The following is a 10,856-nucleotide window of genomic DNA, read 5'->3' on the forward strand; positions in this document are numbered from 1 at the left end:
GAAATGCTTTGCCAATGTGGTGACAAAGCCTAATGCTGTTATTACACTAAGCATCAACACTCAAACTATTTGTAAAGCAGCTTTGAAACAAATGTGTATCTATGTGTAACTATTGATTTGCTGTATGGCGTCTGATCACACTCGTTCGTCACAGTGTTCCATCTTTCCTGCTGCAGAGGAGACAATGAGGCTTAATAATGAGGCAAAGTAAACACTTCAGGCTGTGAGTGCTTCCTCTGACGCAGCCTTGTGCCAATTTATACACTTCAGTTTTCACAAGCTTCAGGGGTGAAGGTGACAGTATCAGCTTAGTTTTAATGACTGGATGCTTCTTAATCAGTGAAGCATTTGATCATATTTGAGAAAGGGATCATTAAATACAGCATGCAGAGCGTAAAGTGCTGCTCCTTATCAGCACAAACAAGGATGTAGTTGTCTTGTATACGTTACATGGATGACTGCAGTCTCACTTTATTGATATTTCACTTTGTGTCACTGATTTGCAGAGTTCAAATGGACGAAATGGAAACTTCAAACTGTGCAGAGGGCCGCTGCTGTGCTGTACACTCCACCTTGTTCACCCACTTCCCCTTAACCGTACAGGAAGAGAGGAGAGACAGAAGAGGAAGAGAGGCAAAGGGGGCGGACTTAGAGCTTTCATTTGGTGTAAAAGCAAATAGCAGAAGTGAGTGATTGAGAGCAGACACCCTGAAAACAACCAAAGAAGACAGGAGGACAGAATCAGACAGACACAGCAGGAGAGAGAGGAGCTGCAAGGACCCAGAGGACATCATGGCTCCTTGGGCGAGGACCACTACGGAGAGGTACGGCGTAGGTAAGTGTGTGCGACCCGTCTGTGTGTGTGTGTGTGTGTGTGTGTGTGTGTGTGTGTGTGTGTGTGTGTGTATCTGTGCGTGTACATGTGTTTGGTTCTTGTGTTTTAAGTGTGATGATGATGGGCTTTCCTCGCTGCGAACAAGAAGGACAAATATACCATAGATCACTTCCTGCTTGACAGGATGTGAGCAGGTGCTAAGCGGCCTGATAGAACTAAAGGACGCACAAGTGCATGAGACGCAGAGACGTTGAAGGAGCGAAAGACCAAATCTGAAGCTAACGTGTAAACATCAGTGAAACAAAACTCATGAGACCTGAAGTGGCTTTTGCAAATACCTAAAACCATAAATAAACCAAATTGCCATTTATCTTAAGCTGATGGAGAGCAGCAGATAGCAGGCAATCAGTATGCATGACAGCCTTCAGACTGCACATAAATATAGAAGCTGGGAGATAAGAATATTCCTGAAGACGACATTGTTTCGAAAAGAGTTTTTGTTTTAGAATGAGTTACACGCTCGACTGAGAATCCGCCTCTGCAATCTGCGGCTCATCTGTTATGTGTGATGAAAATGGCCGAGCATCTGCATACTGTGTTTTAAAGTTAGATAATGCAGCACACACACATTTATTGGGGCGTAATATAGAATTTGCGTTGTTGTCTTTGAATGATTTGATATAGGAATTTCCTGCAACATAAAGTGGTTTGGATTGTATCACAGAAGTTAAGATCAAAGTTTCTCCTCCTACGGAGCTGCAGTCATTAGCGTGGGGAGTGAAAGAAAAGTAATCAATGACTGTAACAGCAAATATGCATGTTGGTGATGTGATAATGATGTAATATGGGCTGTTCATCTATGGAGTCTGTGTGAGCTTATAAACACAGGAAGTAGAGGAAATAGGAAGGAAGTTAGTGAGTTAGACGTCCCTCACCTAAATACTACAATCGATTGTAACCGGTAAAGTGCAAATTGTATATGATGTGAAGAATGATGATGCAAAGATGTAAACATACACTGGAGCTATTTGTAATTACAAAGGATGATGTTGGATTGTTACAAATGGTAACAAACAAATAGATAACATTAGTCAAACTTAAGTTCTACTGAAACTCAACTTACATTTTCCAGATGGAATCTAAATTGCTGCTATTTAACAACTTAATAATATGGCTTCATTCAATGTATTATTGTGTTAACTCTTATTAACTCAGTTTTGTAGAACTAAATTACTTCCTTAAATATTTAGGTTAAATAACAGGAAAAACTAAATTGAAGACAGAACATATGCATGAATTCACCCTCTTACAACCACGCCCAGTGTGTCTTATACCTACATATCAGAGTCGATGGCGTCATAAAAAGTGTAAACAAACCCTCCAGCTGTCTGCGGTGACGACACACTGAATGAACTCAACAGACATCACAAAATAGCTGATGGGTTGTGTTTGTAGGTGAAGTTTTAGTATCATTTCTGCTCCTCTTCAGTGTTCTTCTAACGGCGTCACACAGTCTTTAAATCGTCCAGAAATGCAGTTAATACAGTTTGTTCTATCTGTTTTAGTGAAGTGGAATTTCATTGGTCAAGGAGAGCAGCAGCTTTCTCTGCAGGTGGGAGATGCTGTCCACATCCAGGAGGTCTGCAATGGTGAGAAACATCACTAAAGCACTCTAAACATGGCATGATATACAGTACATATGTGTTAAAAGCCCACAATATCAGAATGAACATATCAATTCTGTTTTATGATGCTTCCTTTTCAATTTGTTTATGTGTGTGTCTGCAAATAATGTCCACATATGAAGTTGACTTTTTGCATTGTCATTAAAGTTGCTGGTATCTATTTTTGTCATTTTACAAAAGGTTTGTATTTGAGCCCATATTCACTTCCTGTTTTCAGGGAGGCGTGTTTAGATGTGTTACTGTAAACTGAGACAGCACATTTTGACATTTTGATTTAGACTTACAGAATATTAGGTTAAACAAATCTGACAAAACTAGCCTTGACAGTTGTTAAATGGTGTTTTGTGTTTCAGGATGGTTCAAAGGCTACCTGGCCAGGAACAAGGCCAGGCAGGTAAGAGAGGAGCGGAGCGTCGCCTATACCGAAAAATTTCACCGCGATTATCTTTATTCTATTTTATTTTGTGAGGAAAGGTTAGATTGATTTGTTGATGGCACCTCCTCTCCCTGCAGGGTGTGTTTCCTGCCAGCTTTGTCCATTTAAAGGAAGTCATCATTGCAAAACGCGGGTGAGTTTAGCTCTAATGTCAACACAAGTCTGCATCAGGCTGAATACTGTGATTTCATTGCCGGTGTGTGTGTGTGTTTGTATGTGTGTGTGACTACAGGGATGAGGAGGTTGTCGTATCGGCGGAGATGCCGTTGGTGAAGGAGGTGACCACCACGCTGAGGGAGTGGGGGAGCATATGGAAGCAACTCTTTGTGGTAAAAACTAACTTTAATGGTACTTGTACGCGTGAGAGTGTGAGTGAGATGCACCAGTGAGATGCACCAGTGCACAGTATGTAACACACACACTCACACTCATCTATTCCCCGTGTAGACCAACAAACACGCCCGGGTGAAGCAGGTCCAGAAGCTGATGTGCGAGCTGATGGAGTGGCGCTCCCAGCTGCTGTCTGGCACTCTGCCCAGCGATGAGTTCAAGGAGCTCAAGCAGAAAGTCACGTCCAAGATCGATTATGGCAACAAGTATGTCGACTCAGCAATAATAAAAAAAATTGAACAACACCACATCTTTACACTTGATTACATTTATTACTCAATCTGTCTTTCCACCAGTTTCCATCATCAGTTTCCATCATTTTCCTCCTCTCTCGGTTTGCCCTCCTCCTTTCTTGATCCAACTCTCTCTCTCTCTCTTTCTCTCTCTCCCTTCCAAATCCTCACCTCAGGATTCTGGAGCTGGACCAGGTGGTTCGGGACGAGGACGGGAATATCCTCGACCCTGAGCGTGCCAGCGTCATCAGCCTGTTCCGGGCCCACGAGGAGGCGACGGTCAAGATCAACGAACGCATCAAAGAGGAGCAGGTGAGGGAAAGGACGGAATGGATCCATCACACTCCACTCCGCCTCTTTCACTGTTCAACAATCCTCTTCACATTTGTTTTAACTGTAGCCCCCAAATTTAAATTTCATGATGATCTCTCTCCTGCAGTCCAACATCCAGAGGGACCACTCTGGGATCTCGGCACGGATCCAATCCTCCCCCACCCACAGCCTCTACGTCTTCGTCAGGAACTTCGTCTGTCGTATCGGAGAGGACACTGAGCTCTTCATGTCCCTCTATGACCCCATCAAACAGACCATCATCAGGTGGCTCCTTTATGTTTTTCAACCTTGAAGCAAAAGTGTCGCTCTTGTCCAAAAACTTTAATCATTTTCACCTCATCTTCAAATCGTGCTTCCTTTGAAACACACACACACACACACTCATTCTAGCCCCCACCACAGCACACACACACCCACACACACACACACACACACACACACACACACACACACACACACACACACATCCCTTTCACCCTCCTGTCCGCCACTTATCTCCACATTTGTCCTCCCGCCTTCATTGTGGCACTCAACTAAATCAGAACCATGTTGCTCCAAAAATAACAAAACAGAGAGCACAAATTACAGGGCAGCAGATAATGAGTGAAGGCCCGACGTGACGCCTGACGGTCATGATGCTATGGCCTGTCACTCACTGTCGCTCACTGTCGCTCACTGTCACACACTGTCACACACTGTCGCACACTGCGTCTCCACGTCTTAGCCACAGCAGCTTGAGGCATCCAGATAAATGGATTAAGATCTTCTCATGTCTGGATCCTCCGATTTCACTCTCCGGCCATCGCTTCTCTCACTTCATATTGTTTTGTAGTTATGTGTAAAAGGATGATGAGGACTTGGGGATAACAACTATATGTACATTCAATACAAAGTACAGTATTGTGTACGTGTTCGCAGTCAATTGTGTCGTCAGCAGCAGCTGGAGTGAAAGTGAGAGAATGAGTATTTCTTGTGACAGCACTCCGCCTTTCAGTCCCGCAGAAACAAGTAGTTTCAGTTCAGCTGAATTATTGCTTTTAAAAGACTTTCGGATCCATTATTTCTGAAACCACAGAGATGTGGTCGCTTGATGTTTTTTGGGAGGGATTTGTTGGAACTTTGTGATGTATAATTGATGTATTCACAGAAACAGAATGAATCTGTGCTTCCTTAAAATCCCTCTCATACCCGAGTGGAATGTGGAAACTAGCAGACTAGCTTTGATTCACCTCACAGGAAGTCTCACACACACCGATCCGTGTCTCTCCGTCACATACACGATTGTGTGTCAGTGCGATCAGGATCAGGAAAACACATAGATTCAGGCAATTTTCTCATCGGAGTCAGATAGTCATTGATGTGTTGGATGGGATTTGTTGACCCCAATGCAGAATTAATTGTCTTATGTCTTATTTGTTTATCATCTTGTATAAAGTATTGTTTAACTCTTCAACCTCCCTTTGTGCAGTGAGAACTACTTGGTGCGTTGGGGCAGCAAAGGTTTCCCCAAGGAGATAGACATGCTGAACAACCTGAAGGTCGTCTTCACTGTGAGTCTCCACTAGAGGGCAGCGTCGCACCATTTCTCAGCATGACAAACTCAACCCCCCCTCCTCTCCCCTTCCCTTGTGTCTCACCTTTCTTTGCTTTTCTCTCTCTCTCTCTCTCTCTCTCTCTCTCTCTCTCTCTCTCTCTCTCTCATATCACCAGGACTTGGGGAACAAGGATCTGAGCAAAGAAAAGATTTATCTGATCTGTCAGATAGTAAGATTGGGCAGGATGGACCTGAAAGAAACAAACACCAAGAAGAGCACTCAGGGCCTGAGACGACCATTTGGGGTGGCAGGTACAATTGTTGGAGACCATCATTTTGTTTTGCTCAAAGGCACGGGGGTCTGTTATGTCTTAAAGTGGTTTCCTGCTTCACCTTCACAGTTTATATAAACACAAATATACACGTGTGAGTGAGTATGAAACAGTGAGTTGTAATATTGAAACTCCTTGACCAGAGTTTGAGTTCATGTCAACAAAAGTGACACCTTTAAATGTCGCTGTCAATCATTCCCTGCAGTGATGGACATCAGCGACCTCATCAAAGGGAAGACCGAGGACGACGAGGAGAAGCAGTATTTCATCCCCTTCTTCCCGTATGTCCTCCTCCTCCTCCTCCTCCTCCCCTCTCTTCTACTTTTACTCCATAAAAACATAAAATCGAGTCGCTTTAAAATGGAATATAAATCCATTTCTGTTGTGTGTGTTTGGATCCAGGGTAGTTGCTGAGCACGACTTTCTCCACACCTTGCTGAACAAAGTGACAGCATCTCGAGGAGACAGCGGCGGCCAAGGTGCTCGCCCCCACCCCCTCTCCCCCCCCACCCACCCACCCACACACACACACACACAGACACAGACACAAACTCACTTCGCCTGGCACACACACACGTCCAAAGATAGCAGCCCTAGATCCGCCGAGGACACCCACACTGTATAGATTGCAGTCTTTTGTGGTCAGGCGAAGTGACCATTTCCCACGGTGTGTGAGAACAAAGGCATTATGCTGATGGATAGCGAGCGCCCTTGAGCTGAAGGTTTTCTTATTACTTACCCTTTATTTCTCCCCCACTCGCCGCCGCTTCCCCCCCACCTAGTCCCTCATGTTTATGGCCGACTTTGACAGCCCTGTGGGTCACACTGTCTCACTCCAGCCTCGTTCGTCGGACTGCACCATCACATCGCTGACCCTTTGCCCCTCGCCGCTCTCGGAGGCGAGGCCCCGGGGCGTAACCTAGATATGGAAGGAGCACCCAGAGGAGCAGATACCGACGGAGCACCTTGGGCAAAACCGGGGTGTTTACTCAGCCCTAATCTCCCCTTCTCCGGCTTTAAGATGCTTCTGTCGCCCAAGAACACACACACACACACACACACACACACACACACACACACACACACACACACACACACACAAAATCCCCCAGTTGATATGTGGGTAGCCAGGCAAATCTTTGGTTTGTGACATAGTTTTGATTCCCTAAAATAGCTTACCGGTTTTCAGTTCATGCCTTGTCTTTTCCTATCTCCCATTATGTGTGTGTAGGTGGAAGAATCTGGGCTATCACCTCCTTCCAGAGCCTTAACAAAGACTCCATTTGCATTGTACTAATACATTTAACAATCTTTGAACACCAGAAAATATTCCAGAAAGACATTTTGTCCCATTTCTCACCCCTTAATGTCTGACACCAGCGGTTGTGGCGACTCGGGTTGCTTGTAAACTATGAAGAGACAGTTGTTGTATCTTGGAGCCTAGTGAGCCTCCATTAGGGTCTTTACCCGGCTCGTAGTGAAAGCAGAGGTAAGTACAGCTGTGATGAATGATATTAATGTCCAATATTGGCCTGGTGCGGTGAGCCGTGAGCACGTTTCGTTGCCGCCGCTCAGTCCTGTAAATCCTGGGATGGCAATTTGTTTGAAAGTCGGTAGTCTAAGTGCTGTTTCAAAGGCTTTCCTTTGTTATTAAGAATGGAGTTTTTGAAGGGGAAACAATGAATACTGCATGAAAATGGAGAGCTATGAATCCGCTGAAGGTTGCATGAAATATCCGCCGTGGCAGCTTTAGTGCCAAAATGGTGGTATTGGATTTGGAGCTGAAATATTTATACTAGTTGAATGTTGGTGCTCATGTTAACGCTCCTCTCTGCAGGTCTGTGGGTGACGATGAAGGCTCTGGTCGGGGACATCGTCCAGATCCGAAAGGAGTACCCCCACCTGGTGGACCGGAGCACCGTGGTGGCCCGCAAGCTGGGCTTCCCAGAGATCATCATGCCGGGAGACGTCCGCAACGACATCTACCTCACCCTGCAGGGCGGCGACTTTGACAAGTACAACAAGACCACGCAGAAAAACGTGGAGGTCATCATGTGGGTCTGTGATGAGGACGGCAAGGTCATACAGGTGAACGGGAGAGCGTGTCTGTGTGTTAGAGCAGAGGAGGGATGAGTTTAAGGCGCTGAGGGAGGTGTGTGTGTGTACTCTGTGTGTGTGTGTGTGTGTGTGTGTGGTGTTTAAGAGCTTGACCTGTGTTTAAGAGGTGTAGGCTACTGATCAAGCACTAACTCACCCTGTCACAGTCGGGGGCACATAAACGCTGGATTTATCCCAAAATGAACATCCATCTTGGTCAAATGCAAAGACACACACACAGACACACACACGCGGGGGCACAAGTCATGCACCCTCGCCGGGGCATAAGCCTTTTAGCTCTAAATGACTGTTATTTTTCTCCTCCCCTCTTCCTCCCCCCTTCCTAGAACTCCATCTGTCTGGGAGCCGGGGATAAGGCGGTCAGCGAGTACCGATCTGTCATCTACTACCAAATCAAACAGCCCCGCTGGATGGAGACATGTAAGGTGTGTGTGTAGGATTATTGTCTCTTAAGTAGCTGGTTGTAGAGTTTTAATCTGTTCATATAGGTACTAACTACCTTCAATTTGCCTTATTTACAGTTGCCCTCATTTAAAAACACTGAGTAATTAAATCCCCCAAGGGCACCAGTTCCCCGTTTTACATATTGACATAAAAGTTTTTATGTTCCATAATAAAACGCCACGCTCTCCCCAGGTGGCCGTCTCTCTGGAAGAAATGCACCGGATTCATTTACGCTTCATGTTCAGACACCGTTCATCCCAGGAGTGTGAGTGCCAAACCCTCTTCCTCTCTTTTCACTCTATTCATCAACACCTCCTTCCGACAACCCAGAATAAAATATACGACAGTAAAGGCACCGTCTGATTGAAGCAATTTGGAAAACGCTCCGTTGATCCTGACTGTATTCCTCTCTCTCGCTGTCAATTTTCCTTTACAGCCAAGGACAAAAGTGAGAAGAACTTTGCCATGGCCTTCGTACGTCTGATGAAGGAGGACGGGACGGTTCTGCAGGACGGACTGCACGACCTTGTGGTCTTTAAGGTCAGAACCAGAAGTAGAAACAGTCGAATGCCGTTAGAGATCCCTGTTCCTCAAAGGATACGCTGAAAACAAATGTAATATGGAGCAACTGAGCCAAAGTTCCATCTCCCTGTAGATCAGCGGAGCTACAATTCAAACATTATCATGCCAATCTCATCTTTGACCCCCTAGTGGAAGAGTAATAGCATTACAGACACTGATAGCAGAACAGCTGGCAAAGGTTTCAGACATATACAGATGCACGAGGGCCTCAGAGTGTAATGATTGATTAAATTGTCCTTTTATTATGACACCGGGCCACAAACTGGCACCTTTACCTGACCAGACTAACTGCAGGTAATCCCAAAGGCGTCCGGAGATTCTATTCATGCATCTACACGCCGCCATCAGTCGGTGACGGTGCGGCGTCCTGGTCTTGGATGAGTGGTGAAGCCCGGCTCTCCTGGATTGAATCGTCTGTTCCATATCTTAGTAGCATAATAAAGAAAGAAATCAACCTCAGGCAATAAGAAATACGTTTTAGCAGCAGCTGCAGTTATTCAGTGGCGTTGGCTCCGGGTTCTCGTGACCGCAGCCAGATTTGTTTCCCACATATTGGATTGGTGTTGTGAACATGTAACCAGTAAAATGGAATCAGATATTGTCAGATCCCTTTAGGGCCGCAAATAAATCTGCTATTTATTTGACGTTCAATATATTACGACATAAAGATTGGAAGTAGTCATAAAAAGCCACCGCCTTTATACGAATGACATCATCACGATCGTTGCCACGTACGCCTCAGCTGTGACAGTTCAATCTCGTCCTTCTAATGTAATTAAGTCGTTCCAAAGATTGTAGATCCTTTGCATCGAAAATGCTTGTTTAATTATTTCTCTCATTTGCTTCAATTGAAGAGTTTAATTAATTCACCTTTGTATCGGAAACGAAAAGTTATTTGTGCTGGGAGCCAATCAGACACGGGCCGCTGAATTGAACGGTTGATCACGGCCTGCGGTGTGAAAGTAGCCGATGTGGGAGTGTACGGTATTATGAGTAGATCCAAAACTGTGTTAAAGCTTTTATTCACAATAATATAACGAGGTCACAGTTTGATTTGACATTTACGGACAAACGTAACGACTGTGGTAAAGCCTGATGTCATTCCACAGAAATGATCCATATCACACCGACGTTATCGCAGTTTGTGCTAATGTTTTGAAATAAAATACTTGGGAGAAATTGAGTAATTGCCAAAAAAAACATCAATCAATCAATCAATGCCTGTCAAGAATTTGAGTGTGTGTCTTCATTTGTAAGCGTGATCCAAGCAGAGGCACATATACAGTGAGTGTGTATAGGAGATTATGGCCGCCCAGACAGGTAGAGTGAAGCCAAATAGATTTCCCGCCAAATGAACCTGAGCTAAGATTGATCCTCGTATTGATTGAATGCCAAACGAAATGAAGATTAATTACCGGTGATTCACTCCCAGGCCGAGTCGATGGTCCCCGGGTGCCCTTTTCCTCCATTATCTCTCGTTCTCCCGCCGCTCCTCTTGATATCTTGAGCCGCTCGTGCTTCAGTGGCTCTGTTTTGCCTCCCACTCCACTCATTATTAGTTATTGGTGTGGCGTTACAGAGATCAGGAGGCTGAAGCTGAAGGGGTAAAGTTAGGATATGAATACCAAACTCATGACTGAAAGGAAAAAGATTGAAGATTTCTCTCCGCTGGGTTCAATTTTTTACCGTTTCTACCTATTTTTACCTGTTCCCCTCTATTTTACATTTCTTCTCCGCACTTTGTAACTGAGCACAGACGTCTCCTGCTGTGTTGTCTGCGCTTTAATTTCCTCTCACGTCGCACTCGTCTAAAAAGTTCTACATTTACACAAATACTTTTTTTCCATCAATTTCACTTAAATTCCAAAACTTAATTCCTCTTCCTCTAAACTTCCTCCTTCTCGTCCCGCCCCAGGGTGACAGCAAACGCATGG

General features: G+C 44.9%; 1 protein-coding gene across 1 annotated transcript in view; it reads left to right on the forward strand.

Annotated features, from left to right (window-relative positions):
- The first annotated feature begins 610 nt into the window (after positions 1-610).
- dock2 (dedicator of cytokinesis 2) overlaps positions 611-10,856 on the forward strand; it is a 67,330-nt gene continuing 57,084 nt past the window's right edge. Inside the window, exons 1-17 of the mRNA XM_076159501.1 lie at positions 611-835; positions 2,401-2,484; positions 2,874-2,914; positions 3,034-3,089; positions 3,189-3,285; positions 3,404-3,552; positions 3,756-3,891; positions 4,019-4,176; positions 5,381-5,462; positions 5,623-5,758; positions 5,984-6,059; positions 6,181-6,257; positions 7,616-7,866; positions 8,223-8,321; positions 8,533-8,605; positions 8,777-8,880; positions 10,838-10,856. The exon at positions 10,838-10,856 is cut by the window's right edge and continues 183 nt beyond it. Of these exons, the coding sequence (XP_076015616.1) occupies positions 793-835; positions 2,401-2,484; positions 2,874-2,914; positions 3,034-3,089; positions 3,189-3,285; positions 3,404-3,552; positions 3,756-3,891; positions 4,019-4,176; positions 5,381-5,462; positions 5,623-5,758; positions 5,984-6,059; positions 6,181-6,257; positions 7,616-7,866; positions 8,223-8,321; positions 8,533-8,605; positions 8,777-8,880; positions 10,838-10,856 (1,681 nt within the window). The 5' untranslated portion in view covers positions 611-792. The remainder of the gene's footprint in view (positions 836-2,400; positions 2,485-2,873; positions 2,915-3,033; positions 3,090-3,188; positions 3,286-3,403; positions 3,553-3,755; positions 3,892-4,018; positions 4,177-5,380; positions 5,463-5,622; positions 5,759-5,983; positions 6,060-6,180; positions 6,258-7,615; positions 7,867-8,222; positions 8,322-8,532; positions 8,606-8,776; positions 8,881-10,837) is intronic.

This window comes from Genypterus blacodes, unplaced genomic scaffold (genome assembly GCF_046128005.1).
Source record: "Genypterus blacodes isolate CSIRO-AG114 ecotype Tasmania unplaced genomic scaffold, CSIRO-AGI_Gbla_v1 ptg000098l_1, whole genome shotgun sequence".
NCBI classification, from domain to species: Eukaryota; Metazoa; Chordata; class Actinopteri; order Ophidiiformes; family Ophidiidae; genus Genypterus; species Genypterus blacodes.